Source organism: Hypomesus transpacificus, unplaced genomic scaffold, assembly GCF_021917145.1.
Source record: "Hypomesus transpacificus isolate Combined female unplaced genomic scaffold, fHypTra1 scaffold_30, whole genome shotgun sequence".
In the NCBI taxonomy this organism is placed as follows: Eukaryota; Metazoa; Chordata; class Actinopteri; order Osmeriformes; family Osmeridae; genus Hypomesus; species Hypomesus transpacificus.
Window position 1 is genome coordinate 1,276,422 of NW_025813826.1, and position 18,987 is coordinate 1,295,408.

Consider the following 18,987-nt stretch of genomic DNA (forward strand, 5'->3'; position numbering starts at 1 on the left):
GGGCGATAACCATGCCCTCAGATTTGGAGGTGCTGATTCCCATTCCAGGCGCTTCGCATTCGGTTGCAAATCGCTCCAGTGAGAGCTGAAGGTCACCGCCCGATGAAGCCATCAAGACCACATCCGCCAAAAGCAGCGACCCGATCCTGAGGTCACCAAACCGGACCCCCTCAACGCCCTGGCTGTGCCTAGAAATTCTGTCCATATAAGTTATGAACAGAATCGGTGATAAATGGCAGCCCTGGCGGAGTCCAACCCTCACCGTTAACAAGTTTGACTTACTGCCGGCAATTTGGACCAAACTCTGGTACCGGTCGTACAGAAGTATAGAAGTGCACCATCATTGTCTTTGGCAGGTTGAGTTTCTTCAGCTGCCGAAGGAAGTACATCCTCTGTTGTGCTTTCTTGGTGAGGGAGCTGATGTTCAGTTCCCACTTGAGGTCCTGGGAGAAGATACTGCCCAGGAAGCGGAAGGACTCCAGTGTTGACTGGGGAGTCACACATGAGGCGTGAATGAGGCCATGTTCTTCCTCCACAACCATCTCCACTGTCTTAAGAGCATTGAGCTCTAGGTTGTTCTGGTGCCAGGTAGCTGTTGGTGTACAGGGAAAAGAGCAGAGGAGAAAGGACGCAGCCCTGAGGTGATCTGGTGCTGATGGACCGGGAATCAGAGACTTGTGTTCCCAGCTTAACGCACTGCTTCCTGTCAGACAGGCAGTCTGTGATCCACCTGCAGGTGGAATCAGGCACGTTCAGTTGGGAGAGCTTGTCCTGAAGAAGGGCTGGGATGAAGGTATTACCGAGTAGCTGGTAGTACCGAGATGTGCCGGGGTAACAACTAGAGCCAACTCCTCTGTGAATTAGCAGACTACTGTTTCCGAAAGTAGAGCTTGTCTAGATCTACAATCCTAGCTTAAAAATATCAGGTACACATTTCACAATTGTGTTGCATATCACAATGTTAGCGATATTAGTAAATAGTTATCACCATGGCCTCTTTGCTATGGCATTACAAATGTTTTACTTGTAATGTCACGTCACAATAAATCCAAAAACGAGGATTTATTTGTGAGGAATGTTTATTTTAACGATTGAAAACGGATGCATCACAGACTGCTGTCGTATGTGTCGCCCGGCAGCAGAGGCTAATGTCATGGTGCTAACGCCTGAGCCGCAAACTAGTTTCCGAAAATAGATGTACTTGCTTAATAACAATACGTATGTCATATTGTACATTTCATTTCATATATATATTTTTTTTATGACAATGTTAAATTAGTAAATAGTTATCACCCTGGCCTATTTGCTTGTGGTGTTTGTGTTAACTAAAAGTGTACTATCCATATTTTAGTATACTTATTTTTTGTAAGGGTAGGCTTTTAGTTTACTTTTTATATGGTGGAATCAACTCCCCACCTCCATCAGAGACACCAACTGTCTCTCCACCTTCAAGAGAAGGCTCAAGACGCACTTGTTCCGGGAGTACAATGGTACTTAGGAATGGTTTGCTGAACCCAACTAGTTTCCTCAAGGATCACAATGACTCTTGCTTAGACTGTTGCTCTTGTTGGTTAGTGGTAGCTGGTTTAAACTGTTGTGTTCTATTTTAGTTAATCCTATTTTTATTGCTTTCCTACAGGTACACCTGCACTTAGAGATTAATGTTGTGTAATTTAACTTGTTTAACTACTTGCTCTTATGGTTTTTTCCCTTTAGCACTGTTTTTTGGTTGTTCACAATATGTACTTCTTGTTTTTGACTACCCGCAATGCTGTGGGGCTATCTTGTTGTTATTATCAGTGACCTATGCACTTTGTAAAGCTCTCTCTTGGAAGTCGCTTTGGATAAAAGCGTCTGCTAAATGAATAAATGTAAATGTAAATATACTTTTAAGAAGTATACTTAGAAAATAGTTAACTTTTGATATACCTTTAAGGAGTATACTTAGAAAATAGTTAACTTTTGATATATTTTTAAGTATAATATTAAAAAATATATCAAAACTGGGTTAAGAACTACTGCTCTAAAGTAACCTGTGTAGTGCACTTTCAGTTCATGAAGTATACTTCAAACTACTAATACTAAATACTTTGGAATACTTTCAAGTGCAATTAATGTAAGTATTTCAAGAAGTAAACTTTAATAAATGTCCTTTTACTATGATTGACTAATATTTAAATGTTTAGGGGCCCCTCAAACGCCACCGATCTTGCGTCACTTGACGAGAATGAGGGGCCCTCGCCAAGTGACACTGCAGATTATTAGCTGAAAGAAGCTATTTACTGCGTATGCACTCACATTGTAATAATCCAGCTCTTCTTATCAAATGTAACTGTCATTTAACTCATGGTTACAATGGTAAACCAGCACAACAATGACTAGAGAGGGTAACATTTCTGGGGAAATTGTAGGGTGTGCTTGCTTGCTTGCGTTGGTTGCAGGTGGGTCCGTTTTCCCTTCTAGTGATATTTTCAAGCATTTAGCCTACTCATATTGCATAATTCATTAAGAACACCCTTTGAAACAAGGAACCCCCTTTGAAACAAGCTACTGTAACAACGTTGTCACTGGCAGTATTTCAGATGGAATTGCGATTCAAATAGTACCGTCTGCTAACTGAAAATAAGCCCCCCAAAACGTAAATAAGTTCGATATTAATTTAGGGGGACATGGCTAATTCAAAAGCATTCTGCTAGAGGCAAGCTAGCTGCCGTTGCTATCCACACTTCACTGATTGTTTGAAAGAGCCGGAAATGAGAATGTTTCTTTTGTAAGGTATAATGTATAGAACGCCTGTCATTATCGGGAAAATAAGCCCCGACAGGGCGAACAGCACCCCGACGCGAAGCGGAGGGGTTTTGTTTCGCCCTGAAGGGGCTTATTTTCCCAATAATGACCAGCGTTCTCTACATTATCCGCTTATTACACGGCTACTTGCCAACAAAAATAACTTAACACAGTTTGTCTTTTTACAATGTATTTGTTACCATTCGTATTGTTGATCAGCAGAGAAATAGTTCGCCAAAGACGTTGAACTTCATAGACTTTGAACAAGAGGCAAAAAGGCCACTTCCCTTGACAGCGGTCAAATGTGTATAGCAACGGTCAAATATGAGAAAATTGTTCACCGCAGAACATTGGGATGCCCCATTCAAGTAAATGGAGCATTGTGCAGCATTAAAGAACAGCCGTGTAATAAGACATAATAAAGTTTAGCCATAGCTGTGGCATTGAAGACATTACTGTAGCCATGGGCGTCAGCAGCATTTTGAGAGTGGGGGGGACACATTATGCAGGGGGTCTGGAGGTTTCTCCCCGAGAATTTTTTTAAAGATGTAGATGCAAATTCCTGCATTCTGGTGCATTTACCACAACTATTTACCTTAGTTGTTATACATATACTGAGGGGCTGGACATTAAAATATAAAAAAAAAACTAAACTTCCCAATAAGCAATGGGACATCTTCAACTACCTGTCACCTTTCAGCACTCACCTCAGCAACAGAGCTGTCTCCACTGCCCCTGCATGCTGCCCTTGCCTGTGACTCACTCTCAATCTCTACCACCTATATCAGGAGACATGGAGATGCATTGAGCATTCTTTCATATTTATAATAATAAGCTTAATGTAGATTTTTCATATGAAGATTTCTGAGATGTAAATCATGTTATCAGCATATAAAATTCACAATTGGTATAGGTTTAGTAGCCTAATAATTATGTAGGCTACATAAAGAAAATAGCATCTCCCCTAAAGCATGACTGGACAGTTCAGAAATTATCAAATTTGTGTTCAAACCTGTAGTCTTTTCCACAGATCACATCCTTAGGATGTAAGCTTTCAGAAAATACATGGTTTAGGTGGTTGAATCAGCTTCCCTAAATGGCACAGCCCAAAAGAGTATCAGCCATATAGCCTACTCCATTTACCCAGTGGTGTATAAAGTACCCAAAATCCATACTTGAGTAAAAGTAAAGATACCTTACTGGAAAATGAGTAAAGTAAAAGTAACCTTTTAGAATACTACTTGAGTAAAAGTCTTAAAGTATTTGATCTTTACTGTACTTAAGTATCGAAAGTAATTTTCTGATATTAAATGTACTTAAGTATTGAAAGTAAAAGTACAAGTAAATGCTGTTAATAAAAAAGCAAATGGTCAGAATTTTGAGAATTATGAAGTTGATTCCAACTAGAATGAGCATACCTATAAACTGGGCCTTATTTGAACACAATTTTAACACAATAGGCAATACTAAAGCCGCACCGAAAGTAACAACCCAGTCATTACTTAAAACTGAAAAATGTTTTGTTCATCTTCTAAAGAAGGTATGTATAAGTATAAGGCACAACCTGAGAGCAATAACCTGGCGATCTGATACAAAGCCATAGCATTACATCAGGATCCTCAGTTTAACAAGCAAGTTATCAGTACTGTGAAATACTTTCAGCAACATGCACACACCCCTTGAACAATATCGTTACTAGCAGCTATCTTGCTCGACACTGCTACGTTACTGTACTTTAGATTGTCACCATCCTAGCTAGTGCTAGCTAGCTAGATACCTCGCTAGATACCGCCAGAGTTGGAATAAAGAATAATAATAATCTTTGTTGGTTATTAGCTAGCTTGAAATATTATATACAGATCTTACCCAGCAGTGAAAAAACATGAGTACAGTCTAAAAGGTTGTGCTGGTGGCATTAAATGAAAAGGTTGTGGGGTTTCTCATTTTTTGATTGAGACGTATGCTTTTGTTTCGATTATTGTTGTGTCCCCTTCGTTGTTGGTCTTAATGTTTTGGATATATCCTTCCACTGCATTTTGCAGTCCATTTTGCCTTGATCTGGAGGATATCGCAAAGATATTACTCCAAAAAGAATCACTGACACTGACAGACAGTGTAGTGCATGAACGAGTTCATAACACGTAGCAACAGTAACTAAGGGCGCAGGGCTTTTGCAAACGGTCATAGCGCATTAACATGCGCTTGCACCACTGATTCGCCAAACCTGCTTGCTGTCTGTGTTCTACCACAGTCCTCGACGTTTGGTCTCATCACTCTCATGATAATTTTATTTTCTGATGATTAGATTTTGTAACGAGTAACGAAGGTTTCAGGGGAAATGTATCGGAGTAAAAGTATCAATTTTCTTTGCAAAATGTAGCGAAGTAAAAGTAAACATAAATATAAGTAGTAAAGTAAAGTACAGATATCCAAAAAAACGACATAAGTACAGTAACAAAGTATTTCTACTTCGTTACAATACAACACTGCATTTACCAATACCGAATTTATTGTGCATGGGCAGCATACTAATATGGAAAGATGGACTTGTCTCATTAGATAACATCCAGAGGGTATAAGCTTTCAGAGGATATATGGTTTATTGTTGAATCAGTTTTGCCTTCATGTTACAGACTAACATGTAGCATAAAATTCGTTTTTTTTCTTCTTTTTTTCAGTCGTTAGAAAAACTAGCATGTTAGCTAAGGTTAACTCCAGATTAGCTCACGGTTGTTATGGCAATAAAAAAACACCAGCAATTTATTTTGTAGCTACTTGGAAAAAACATCCTCTTTCTGCCTGAAACAGACGCCTAGGTCTGAACACGGCCAAAAGCACAACATATTTCAGACCCAGATTAAGAAATCAACAAATGCTGTTCCACTTGTAATGGGTAAATAAAGTATGGTATTGCCAAGTGCTAGATGTAAGTAAAAAGCTTGCTTATCTAGCTAGCAATAATCATAAGATTTGCAAAAAGATCTTTGTGACTTAACTAATGCTATTATAGTCAGAGAATGTCTTATAAGGGTGCTTTGGCCACTGAAGGGAAAACTGGGCAACTTTGACTTACTTTCCTCTTCCTCAAAAAAAACCTCCTTATGTCCATCTCGTCTGTGGAACAGTTATATCTGAAGTGCTACTAGCTACAAGCGCGATGCATCGATCAAAGAGTATGGGAGTTGAATCTGCGTGCTTGATGCTTTTTTTCTAGAAAACGTGGAGTGGAATTCTATTGCTATGGGTATTCTCCCTACTTATAAAGTGGAACGGATTTGATTGTGAAGCAATGGAAGGATCGCTGGACTAGTAGACCAGTCATGCACTAATATTTTGATTGCAAATGTGGGGGGGTCCAGACAACAAGTTACATTGCTGTGACGCCCATGACTGTAGCCTACTACTACACACTGCCAGTGGGCGAGCCGAGTCTGTGACTCTGAGGCTAACGTCAAAACAAGACGCGGTCTCACTCAAATTCCAAGTTTTACACAAATCAAAAAAATATGCTGACCCGCTGGCTGTCTTCACAATCGCCATATCTTTAAAACACTGCTCTCCATTTGGATGTAGAATTGACCGTGGTACGAAATTAAGAAAATACGCATTAGACTTGTCGACGAGTGTCAACATTCATTGACAACACTGTTGTTGCTGCCGCAATCGTCAATTGAGGCTGACGGGGCTCTCACGTAGCAAACAAATCAACGTTTTTACAGCAACCTACATTAAAATCTCACCACCTGGCTGTCTTCACAATAGTCGTATCGTCATAAAATGTCCCTCTTTCTGTTTTTTCGTGTAAAATGTAATTATAAAATTAGCTACTAAAAATACTACTATGACGCTTCCTAGCATGGCTGCCGCCTAAAACACTAGGCGGTCTCACGGGCGACCCGCACTCGCTCAAATTACAAAGACTTTGACGACCTAAATCAAACATCCGAGATTGCAGTTCCACTCGAAATTGCTTTCTCAACAAAGCCAAATGGTAATATTTTTCACTCGTAATCCAAGCTCCATTAAAGGCACTTTGTCGACACAAAAACGTTGTAACCTCCTAAACTGTGCAACGGAACGTAAATCCCAATACAAGCAACTCAATCGCTACCAAGACGAAACTTTTGACACCACCGTTGTGTATGTATTCCAAATATTGACTGAGCCTTAGGGGGGCATAAATAAATAATAATAAATATAAATGTGAGATAACAACAGTTGTGCCCTTGCCAAAGGCAAAGCACACCCAATTACCACGCAATAAAACACTACATTTTAAGCAAACACATTAAAAAAATGAAATTACTGAAGTTACATTTGTATTTTGAACAAATGGCAAACTTATCAGCAAATTTTAACACTATTTGCCGCCTTGCATCATGGGAATTGACCAGCCAATGAGCCACGCTATCTTTTTCATTTTTCACGTTGTTATTTCGTTCTTTAGTCAGTTTGACAGTATAACCTTCAAATGCATAATGCAACCCTTCTGTCTGCTTCTTTCTCGAGTAGCTTTTTCGTTTTTTCCATTAATACTCAACACAAGCTCTTCTCCTGCCTGGCGCCCCAGTGGTGGAATCAACTCCCCACCTCCATCAGAGACACAGACTGTCTCTCCACCTTCAAGAGAAGGCTCAAGATGCACTTGTTCAGGGAGTACAACGGTACTTAGGAATGGTTTGCTGAACCCAATGCTAGTTTCCTCAAGGATCACAATGACTATTGCTTAGTGACTTGTTGCTCCTGTTGGTTAGTGGTAGCTGATTTAAACTGTTGTATTATATTTTTAGTTAAATCTTATATTTTTATTTTATTTTACTGTTGCTTGTTTTTTCTACATGTACACTTGCACTTACAGATTCATCAAATCAAATCAAATCAAATTTATTTGTATAGCCCTTTTTACACGCAAGCATGTCACAGAGGGCTTCACATGCGCCCATAGAACTGCCCCTCAACCAACCTAAACCCTCAAGGAAGACAAGGAAAAACTCCCAGAAAAACTCCCACCGGGAGAAAAAATGGAAGAAACCTTGGGAGGAGCAATTCAGAGAGGGATCCCCTCCTCCAGAGACGGTTGGTAAGAGAGAGGAGCAGAACACAAGCTAAACATAGTCATACAGTGTCAATGGGATTTGAAACACCAAAATCCATTGTTCGGCTTTATAGACGTTGGATGGGACCGGGAAACTCGCTGTTGGCCGTCATGGAGACTGGATTCCGGGTAACGACCTGGTTCAGCGTAGGCAGACAAACGACCAAGCAGGTCCTGACAGCTCAAACCCCCCACACCACAGGGAATGTGTGGGGGGGGGCAGAGAGGAGAGCAGGGATTAGAGAATGCCAGGAGCAGCTAACAGTTACAGTCATAATAGAATGAGATCCCCACCGGTCAAGTGTGGACTAGTGCAGCAATTTAACAGAGCAAAAAGGGTATTTGATGCAGCCCCACACACCAAAACAACGACAGCCCCCCTCAGTTGGAACATGAAATCTGTTCCAGGGGAAAGAACTCTAAAGTAGGTTATACTTATACCAATAAGGATGAAAACAACCAGTCCCCCCGTTGTCTCCAACTAGTAATAAAAACTATAACAGTAACAATATACAGCAACGGAACTATAATAATAATAATACTTACAATATACAGTAACAGGTTTACTTTATTTGTAACATCTAGCTGGGCAATGTGAACATAAGCTATAATTAAAATTTAAAAGTTACATGTGATACACACATAGGCAAGCACACACCCCAGGTTTACATAGAAAGTACACACATACTTCCCTTTAACAATCATAGAATTGACTAAACAAGAACGTTTTTAATCTAGTTTTAAATATCGAGACAGTATCAGCTTCCTTAATTGAGATGGGTAATTTGTTCCAAAGAAGAGGTGCTCTATATGAGAACGCCCTACCTCCAGCAGTTTTTTTCTTAACTTTGGGTATTACCAGATAGCCGGCATTTTGAGATCTTAGAGTCCTTGCGGGGCAATAGGGTGCAAGGAGACCGGAGAGGTACAATGGTGCCAATCCATGCAGAGATTTGTAAGTTAGTAGTAGAACTTTGAAATCAGCTCTGGCTTGGATAGGGAGCCAGTGTAAAGAGATAAGAGTCGATGTTATATGATCAAACTTTCTAGTTTTAGTCAATAGTCTAGCAGCAGCATTTTGCACCCGCTGTAAGTTTTTTAGGTAGGTAATTGGGAGGCCAGAGAACAACACATTGCAGTAGTCCAATCGGGACGTAACAAAAGCATGTATTAGTTTTTCAGCATCATCCTTTGAGAGGAATCTTCGTATTTTGGCAATATTACGTAGATGGAAAAATGCTGTTCTGGTGATTTGCTTAATATGGTACTCAAACGAAAGGTCTGGGTCCATTGTGACTCCCAGATTTTTTACCAGCTGGCTTTGAGATACTTTGACGCCGTCTAAGTCTAAGGTTAGATGGGATAAATTATTTCGGTGTTTTTTCGGACCAAAAATTTGAACCTCGGTTTTATCCGAATTAAGAAGAAGGAAATTTGCAGTCATCCAAGTTTTCAACCCGGAAACACAGGTTTCCATAGCATGTGGAAATTCTCCCGGCTTTATAGACATGTATAGCTGAGTATCATCTGCATAGCAGTGAAAATCTACCCCAAAACTTCTAATTACGTTTCCTAAAGGCAACATATAGAGTGAAAATAACAGAGGGCCTAAAACTGAACCCTGTGGTACTCCGTATTTTACAATGGAGCTCCTGGATGAGCAACCATCATAGTGGACATATTGTGATCTATCAGATAGATACGATCTGAACCACTGAAGTGAAGTACCAGAAATCCCAACATAGTTCTCCATACGTTCCAGGAGAATCATCATTCATGTTTAGATTGTAACTTGCTTAACTACATGCTCTTATGGTTTTTCCCTTTGGCACTTATTTTTGGGTTGTTCACAATGTGTGCTTGTTTTGGCTACCCGCAATGCTTTGGGGCTATCTTGTTGTTATTATCAGTGACCTATGCACTTTGTAAAGCTCTCTCTTGGAAGTCGTTTTGGATAAAAGCGTCTGCTAAATGAATAAATCTAAATGTAAATACTCATACTCTTATACTCAGTACAAGAGTATAGGGTTTCAGAATGTTTTGGCAGTAATTAAGGTTACAGCTTCAGTACCAAAACAGATTCAATATGCAATGCATAATAGATGTTCCTAGACATGAATAATTAGAATGAGATTAATCAAAAAAATGTAACTTGTAATGTACTTAAAAATGTTTTAGTTTGTTAGGCAGCCATGATCAAAGTTTTAACAAGCTAATAGTGTCTGTTAAGCAAATGTGAAACGTCACAGAAAAAATTGCCAATTTTGCAATTAAAAGGCTACTTTTTTTTTTTTTAAGAAAATGGACTACTCCCAAATGTAAAAGTATCCCAAAGTAATCCTCAATATTTTTCGAAAGTATCTGTAATCCAATTATTATGTTTTTGCCACTAACGTAACGGATTACAGTTACGATTATATTGTAATCAGATTACACTAATCCAATTACTTGTAATCCGTTACTCCCCAACCCTGGTTGAGTGCCAATTTGGTACCGGAGAGTACCGGTTGTGACATCACTATTGTGAAGTGTGAGTTATTGTGATGTATGTGGTCCTCTGTCCCTTAGCTGTCCTGGGGATTGAAGGTCAAGAAGAAGCTAAAGACTGTGGCTCCCCACCTTGGAAAGTTCAGACCCAGTGTCGGCCAGTGCTGCCAGCAGTGTACGCCTGACAGCCTTGTGAGTGAGTGAGTGAGTGAGTGAGTGAGTGAGAAAGAGAGGGATAGAGATAGAGGGATGAAGAAGAGAATGGATAGACATGGTAATATAGAGGGATGGAGTTGGTGGAATAGAGAGGGATGGGAGTGAGAGGGATATAAAGGATATGGAAAGGGATGAAGAGTAGAACGTGAGTAACAAGAGTGTGTGTTTCAGGGCAGGAATTATGGACAGAACTCTACTTCCCTGGGCTTCCAGAACCTATTGAGTGTGAAAGAGACGCACACCAGGTAAAATGGAAAACACACAAACACCTAAGGCTTATACTTCTTACGCAAGTTCAACATACCCAGGATGTTTTTTTAGCAGATTTTGATACAACTACCAACCGCGATCACACAGTTCAAGTTTTTTATTGTCAGGTGCACAGAACAACACAAGTTCAGACTGGGCACCGAAGTTCTTGGAAAATCACACAGAAGTGTGATTTTCACAAGCTAGCTATGAATGTTTTCACGTAGAAAGGGTGGTGTTTACACTGCATCTGCGTTGCTCAATGCAGGCAGTACCGTCCCCCAGGCGGTGTTCAGAGAACGTCGGGGGGGGCACTGCAAAATATTTTAAAGGGGGGCGTTGAAGTCTTCTTGGGGGGCATTTGTATGACCTGACTTGCAATGCACACACACCTTTGTCCTTTGATGTAGGTACAGAGGCTGGCTGGTGAGAAGGCTGTGTTATGTGCTGTTTGTCAGGGGACGCAGGGTGGAGCCCAGTACTGCTACTGACAGGCTGGACAGAGTATGGAAGAGTGACAGGTAAATGGGGGTGGACTCTGGAAGAGTGACAGGTGAGGGTGCGAACTCTGCAAGAGAACAAGTGAGGGAGGGGTGGAGTCTGGAACAGTGACAGGTGGGATGGTGCAGAGTCTGGAAGAGTATGATATTTGGGTTGGAGAGTCTGGAAGAGTATGGGTGTGTATCATGTGTGGGTGTGTAAAAAACCTGTAAGTGTTTTTCAGGGTACAGAAGGCTCTCTCCATCCCCCATACACCCTCTATGTTGGAAGACATTAAGGAACCATTTACTTGTCTCTCCCCGTACCACCTCCTCATCAACACCTGCATCTACCCACCTCTTCTTCGGTATGTGTGTGTAACATTTTTCCTTGGAATTTCCATGGAAGTAAAGCTTGCCTCCCTAGTCATTAGGACCTAGCTTCTACATTCTGAACTTAGATTTCATAGATGGAATTCATATTCAAGCTTATCTTCAGATTTTTTCAGTGATTTCCATCCCATTTCTGTTATGAAATAGTGCCTTTGTCATCTTCTTTGAAGTCTGTCAATCCTCCTTGTGCCAAGTCTGTCTCTGTCTCTTACTGTCTCTCTGCCTTCTCCTGCTCCCCCTCACCTCCCCTCCCCCTCTTTCTTCCCCCCCTCTCCAGTTTAATAGGCTGGCTAGCGCTGAAGCTTCTAAAGTGTGTATTCTGTAGTGTTCAAGTTAACCTGAACCATCTGGCTTCCCTACAGAGAGCTGCACAGAAGGTACACATCAAACACACAGTCTCACTTGTATTTTTTAACTTGTGTCTAGACATGATGAGAGATCTAAAGTGTGTGTGTCTCAGGGTTGCCCCCTGGTGTACGTGTGTGAGCATCAGAGTGTGGTGGATTTTGTCCTGCTGCCCCTGGTCCTGTTCTGCTACAACCTTAGGGTGCCGTACACGATTTGCCCTCTGCAGATACACACATCCTGGATACGGTACCTGTGCACACACCATCTCCTCTCTCTTTCGTACAGACAGATACCACACCTCTCTCTCTTTCTCTCTCTCACTCAAACGCACACCTCCTCTCACCCAAACCACCTCTGTACTCTTTTTTCTCTCTCATTCACACACACCTCCTCTCACAAACATCTATAGCATTGTAAGGTAGTTGTTGTTCCTGTCTTCTCAACATGGATAAGTTATTCCAACAGGTCTGTCCTGCAAAAGCTGGGCGTGGTTCTCCTCCCTATTGGTGCCAACAGTGAAGAGGATGCTCATATTAACAGCCTCCACTCACCAATCATGACCTCAGTAAGTGTGCCACTAATACACAAAGGGCAAGAGCCTGGTACAACCCTACACCCTGACTCCAGGTCCCTCTTTGCTCTGCAACACTGACAATGCTGCTGCTCTTTTGGCTGGGACGGACTAAGTTGATAGTTTCATGAATGTAGCAGTGAATTGTGATGGGTCTGTATCGGTAGCTGTTCCTTTGTAGTTTATTGTGTCAAGGTCTGCTCCTTTCAATAAGCCTAGCAGTTGTTTCACCCTCCTCCTCTCCCCTGTTCCCCTTCCCTTTTATCCTTCTCCTCTCCCCTCGCTCCCCTGTTTATTCTCCTCCTCCTCTCCTGCTGCTCTACTGGTTTATCCTCTCCTCCTCTCCCATTGCTTTCCACCATTACCATCATCTCCCCTGTTCCCCTGCTCTCCCCCATCCTATCTCCAACAGGTGTTGGGGGAGCTGTTGTGTGAGGGGCAGGCCGTGAGTGTGTGTGTGTCTGGGCTGAGTGGGCAGGGAGGGCAGTGGTTGGCACGACTCCATCAAATCATGCTGGAGGGGGCCATGCCCACTGTCTGCCTGGTGCCCGTTGGCATCTCTTACGACTGTGTTCCCCAAGCCAGCACAAAGGTATTGAGCTTACAAACACATATACTCATACACACTCCCACACATACTCCAGGTGTTCCAGGTGTGTGGTCTTTCTGCAGTAAGATGTGTTCATGTGCCGCTGGTGTGTGTTGTCTGCAGTGAAATGTTTGTGTCCTAGGTGTGTATGTAAAGTGTGTGTGTGTGTTCAGTGTGTTCGAAGGTGTAGGTGCTCTCTGTAGTGAGGTGTGTGTTCCAGGTGTGTGTGTTGTCTATAGTGATGTGTGTGACCCAGGTGTTTATACTTTCGGCACTTAGGTGTGTTCCAGGAATGTGTGCGCTGTCTGCAGTGAAGTGTGTGTGTTCCAGGTGTGTGTGGTCCAAGTGTGTGTGTGTGGTCTGTGGTGAGGTGTTTGGTAGTCATGAGACTGGCCCCACAAGGCAGTGACATACTTGGCAGCACGTACAGGTAGCCTTGCCAGAGAAGCAATCCCTATTATATGCGTTTATTAGGGCATTTGTGGACGAGCAAGGTCAGTATGTAGCCAGTCAAAACTAAACTAGCTAGCATAACACTGTTGGCACAGTATATGCAAGGAAGTTAATGCTATTCCCAGCACCACACTGTTCGCGAGGAGCGAATAGGCAAATTTAGGTGCTGCCAGTGGATCTAGTGTAGTCATCGACAGGTGATCAGGAGTAAAAAACGTTGCGCAAACGTTTGCAAATGAATTGGACAGTTTTGAGGCGACGAGCAAAAAGCAAATATCCTGTAGTGAGAGAACAGTTTTTTCTTGTGTTTTTTGGAATATATAGGCCAATTATATATATTTTTCAATTATTTTAGGGGGAGGGAGGTCATTTTCGGAGTCGCCCCGACAAAATGATGGTAGGGGAAACTGAAGTGTGTGCAAGGTCTGCAGTGAGGTTTGTCTGTGTGCGGTCTGCAGTGAGGTGTTTGTGTGCGGTTTGCAGTGTAGTGTGTGTGTGTGTGCGCTGCAGGTGTGTGTTCTGTCTGTAGTGAGATTAATCTGATCTTTGTGTTTGTAAGATTTGTGTGTGTGTGCGTATCTGCAGTGAGGTATTTGTGGGTGTTCCAGGTTTGTATTATGTATGCAGTGAAGTGTGTGTGTGCATGTGTGGTTTGCAGTGAAGTGTGTGTGTGTGTTCCTGGTGTGTGCACACTTTGCCGTAAGGTGTGTGTAGGTCTGTAGTGACGTGTGTGCTGTCTGCGGTAAAGTCTGTGTGTGTATGTGTGTTGCAGATGGGTGTTCGGTCTGCAGTGAGGTGTGTGTGGTCAATGCTCCAGGGCAGATACAGAGGCAGTGTCAGGGTCCACTTTTCCCAGCCCTTCTCTTTCCAGGTGAGGAGCCTTTCTCTACAGAACCTTCTAGATTTGTCTTTTTACGTTTTACATCTGATGGTATGGATTGTGTGTGTGTGTGGTTGTGTGAGTAGGAGATGTGTGAGTCTGGGAGGTGCAGATCGGATGGAGGGCGTCCCCTACATAATCTGCTGCTTCCTGCCATCCTAGAGAACAGGTAAATCAAATATCAGTTAGCTAAGAGTGAAGGATACACACACTTGCACGCAAACACACAAACACAAACAACCGATCATCAACACTTTAATCCTCCCATCTTAGTATCTTTGTTACTTGGGCTTCAGGTCCTGTTGTAATATTGGTTTCTTTAGACAAACACAGCTAAGCAGTCTTAATAATGCAGACACAGACTCACACTGAAGTTCCATTAAACCTTGAGTATATGCAATGCACATTTTGCATTTGATAGACTGAAACCCATTAACCAGAAACTAACTAGTAAATTTGTAAGAAAAAAACTCTCCCCTCACATACATATGCTTATGCGTCCACGCTGAGGTTCCGGGGAGGGTGTATCCCAGCAGTCCAACTTTGAGAAGTATTTTGTATTCACACACTCGTGGACAATTGATCAGCTTCACAGTGGGAGCTCAGCACCACTTAATATACTTTATCTTCTCTCTTTTTCTTTCCTGTCCTCCCTCCCTCCTTTCTGTGCAATCTATCCAGGAAGGAATCCATATTTGGTCAGAGGAAGTTGTCGTGGGTCCTTCCTCCTCAGTACATGCCTGAGTTGAGCCAATCAGAGCGAGAGGTGGGCATGACCCTCACCCTCCACCTGTTGTACTGTAAGTCTGCAAGGTTTGATACTCTCTCTTTCTCTTCCCCGTCTCTCTCTCTTTCCCTTTACTTTCATTCCCCTCTCCCTTTCTTTGTTCCCTCTCTCTGAGATATGTGTGCTATCTCCAGTGAGGTGTATGTGTGAGTTGTGATTGTGTGTTCCAGGTGTATGTGCTGTTTGCAGTGAGGTGTGTGTGCCCGGTGTGTGTATGTGTGGTCTGCAGTGAGGTGTGTGTCTACAGTGCTTGGATGTGTCTGTACAGTGCGTAGATGTCTATGCTGTCTGCTGTGATGCGTGTTCCTGGAGTGTCAGGGTTCTTCCTGCATTGAAAAGACTAAGGCGGTCAGCCTAAGTCTTTTTTCACACCGCCTTCTAGCAGAAATGGCGCAAACACACAACCCACCACTTAAGCCTATTTTTGAGCCAGGAACAGTGTGTGTGCTGTCTGCAGTGCAGTTTGTGTGTGTGTTCCAGGTGTGTCTGTTTACTGTAGTGACCTCACTGGTGTGTGTCCAGTGTATGCGTTGTCTGCAGTGAGGTGTCTGTGTGTGGTCCTGACCCCTGTACTTCCCCTCCTGACCATCCCTGATACCCCCCACAATAGCGGTGTCATCAGAGGTCAACAGGAAGGGGGACAGTATACATTCTCTTTCTTTTCCCCCTTTCTCTCTTTCCTATTGCTTTCTTTCCCCTCTCCCTCTTTTCTTCCTTTCTTACCCTCTTTTAATCCCTGATCTGCTCAGTCTATACCATGTGTATCCTGTACAGAGTAGACGTAAACACTTGTTTCCTGTCAATAGCTACTACTTCCTGTAAGGCTTTGATGTGCACCAGCCTAATGTCCTGTCTTCTGCTGCACAGACACCGCAAGGTACCACTCTGTGTGTGTATGTGTACAGGGTGTGTGTGTCCTAGGCAGTGAGTGTATGGGGACCTTGTCTTGGGTATGGGTGAGAGTGAGGGTCTTGGAGAGAATGAGTGTGGGTGAGTGTAAGAATGAGAATGAGGGTCTGGTTGATGGTGAGGGCTAAACATTGTACCCCCCTTCCCCCCCCCTTCAGGGAGTTAGTGTGGAGACTCTGTGTCGGGACCTGGTCTGGCTCATTGAGGAGGTCCTGTTTAGGAACAAGGATGTGGGCTTTGGGGGCAGTCTGGTCCATGTGGTCCACCATGCACTTACTCTGCTCCAGCCCTGCCTGCTCCTCACCAACCTTCCCTCCAGGTACACCTGGGTGTGTGTGTTTGTATATGTGATAGCATTTATTGCGGTGTATACTTCAATTCAATCAAGTCCCTCACATTTTGAGCAATTTATTGCAATGGAAATAGGTTTAACTATTAGGTCAAATAGGCAGAGTGGTTTTATCTAAGGAGAAAACTCCCTGCCTTTGATCAGCTAGCATAGCACACGTATATGCAATAACATGTCAAGAACTGTAGAAAATAAATGCCTCAGTGGACAGGAAATCACTACAACTTGCAGTGATGCCCATCTCAGAAAGTGTGGAGAGCAGGATCTGGTGGTTAACCGTATCAAACGCTGCAAAAAGGTCCAGCAGAATGATGACGGATGACCTCGAAGCCGCTCTGGCAGACTGGAGGGCAGTGGTGACTGAAAGGAGGCAGTCTCTGTGGAGCGGCCAGTCTTGAAGCCCGATTGGTTGGGGTCAAGCAGGTTGTTCTGAGAGAGAAAGTTTGACTGGTGGTTAGATACAGCACATTCAATTGTTTTATAAAAGAAGGGTAACCGTTATACTGGTCTGTAGTTCTGGAGGACGGCAGGGTTAAGGGAGGGTTTTTTAAGTAGAGGGCTAACCCTGGCCTGTTTGAAGGCAGAGGGGAAGGTGCTGGAGGTAAGAGAGGAGTTTAGGACATGGAGAATAAAAGTTATGATGGAGGGGGAGATCGTTTGAAAGAGGGGGGAGGGGACAGGATCAAGGGGACAGGAGGTGGGGCGATGAGAGAGAATGAGGTCAGAGAGCTCTGCCTCAGACGGGAGAGAAAGAGTTTAGACATTTAGTTGGATCAGTCATGGAGGGTGAGAGGGAAAGAAAGGTGGGTTTAGGGAACCGACTGCTAATGTCGGCGACTTTTTTCTCAAAGAAGGAGAAGTCGTCTGCTGTCAGGGTGGTGGGGGAGGTGGGTTAAGAAGGGTAGTGAAGGTAGAGAAAAGTTTGTGGGGGTTTGAAGCAGAGTTAATTTTGTTCAGAAAGTAGTGGGTTTTTGCACCAGTTATGTGAGAAGAGAAGGATTTAAGGAGGGAATGATACTTATAAAGGTCCAGACCATCTTTGGCTCGTCTTTGGACTTGCGCCATCTCCTCTCAGCTGCCCGAAGGGTGGTTCTTCACGAATAACATCCGTAAGCCACGGGCAGGAGGGAGAAGATTGTCGGCATTGTCAGTGGGGTGGGACGAGAACTCGTCAATGGGAGGGAGGGAGGATGTTACAATAGAGGAGAAATGGGAGGGGGATGGGGAGCGGAGGTTGGCGCCGGAAAGTTATGAGGGGAGGGGAGGTAGGAGGAGTTGGGGGGAGAGAGATAGAGAATTGGATAAAGAAGTGATCAGAATGTGCAGTGGGGTTACAGAGGTTAAGTCAGTGATACAGTTACGTGTCAAGATGAGGTCTAGCTGTTTGCCTGCCATGTGGGTTGCCGGTGTGCTCAGCAGCGTCAGGTCGAAGGAAGTCAGGAGAGACAAGAAGTCGACGGCCTGCGTTCCTTGGAGGTGGATTTTGAAGTCCCCAAGGATTATCAGCGGGGTTCCATCATCCCGGGAGGACGCTGAGGAGCATATCCAGCTCCTCCACATAGTCGGCTAGCGGTCCTAGTGGGCGATAAAGAACAATTAAGCATGCTTTGATAGGATCTGTTAGCATGTTCAAATGATTTGGCAGTAACAGAGAGTGGTGTGGATGTGTATTTAATATGTGGGGAAAGAAGCAAGCCTGTCCCACCGCCCCGCCCGGTTGAGCAGGGTGAGTGAGTGAAGGAGTGGTTGACGGAGAGATTAAAATATTAAATCGCGATTAATCGCATTATTTCATGATTAATTGATAAATCCATTTAGGGAAAATCAAGGCCCTTAAAGGTATTACAAAGTCTTAATCCCGATGAGGTATTACATTTTGTTCACGCTTTGTCCAAAGAGTTTGACTCCAAAAAGTATGCATGAACATTTATTTTCCTCCCATGACTATTATACACAACGAAGTGCTCGGTCAGCGAGTCAGGTATTTGTCGCGACACATGTCGCGAAACAGACTCCGAAATGGGGAAATGTAAATTTGCGGACTCCTGGTTGGAGAAAGATGAGTTTATACAATGGCTGAAGCCTGTCCATAAAAAACAGGCTTACTGTACATATTGTGAAAAGAAGATTAGCGTAGCTTCGATGGGCATCAACGCTGCCAAGGCCGCCGTTGGCCGCAGAGAGCAACCGCAGCTGTCCATTGCCAGTTTCTGTGCTCCACCGGCTACACCACGACCCAACGACGTGACAGCTGAACTTGTCCAAACGGCTACGACAGCGACCTCTGCTCCATCATCTGCCGACTATGGGTGGCACATCAACGATGCGCGTGGAGGTTATCTGGGGGGTATTCCAGGTAGCGGGTTTAATGAAAACTTTGAGTTGTTTAACCCTG

General features: G+C 43.3%; 1 protein-coding gene across 1 annotated transcript in view; it reads left to right on the plus strand.

Annotated features, from left to right (window-relative positions):
- The window catches only part of gpat2 (glycerol-3-phosphate acyltransferase 2, mitochondrial), a 106,733-nt gene that overhangs the window by 59,668 nt on the left and 28,078 nt on the right, over positions 1-18,987 (plus strand). Inside the window, exons 2-14 of the mRNA XM_047015312.1 lie at positions 10,451-10,561; positions 10,757-10,830; positions 11,245-11,355; positions 11,559-11,689; positions 11,992-12,083; positions 12,167-12,300; positions 12,520-12,619; positions 13,038-13,217; positions 14,440-14,538; positions 14,634-14,716; positions 15,229-15,347; positions 16,141-16,211; positions 16,402-16,562. Coding sequence (XP_046871268.1) covers positions 10,451-10,561; positions 10,757-10,830; positions 11,245-11,355; positions 11,559-11,689; positions 11,992-12,083; positions 12,167-12,300; positions 12,520-12,619; positions 13,038-13,217; positions 14,440-14,538; positions 14,634-14,716; positions 15,229-15,347; positions 16,141-16,211; positions 16,402-16,562 — 1,466 coding nt within the window. The remainder of the gene's footprint in view (positions 1-10,450; positions 10,562-10,756; positions 10,831-11,244; positions 11,356-11,558; positions 11,690-11,991; positions 12,084-12,166; positions 12,301-12,519; positions 12,620-13,037; positions 13,218-14,439; positions 14,539-14,633; positions 14,717-15,228; positions 15,348-16,140; positions 16,212-16,401; positions 16,563-18,987) is intronic.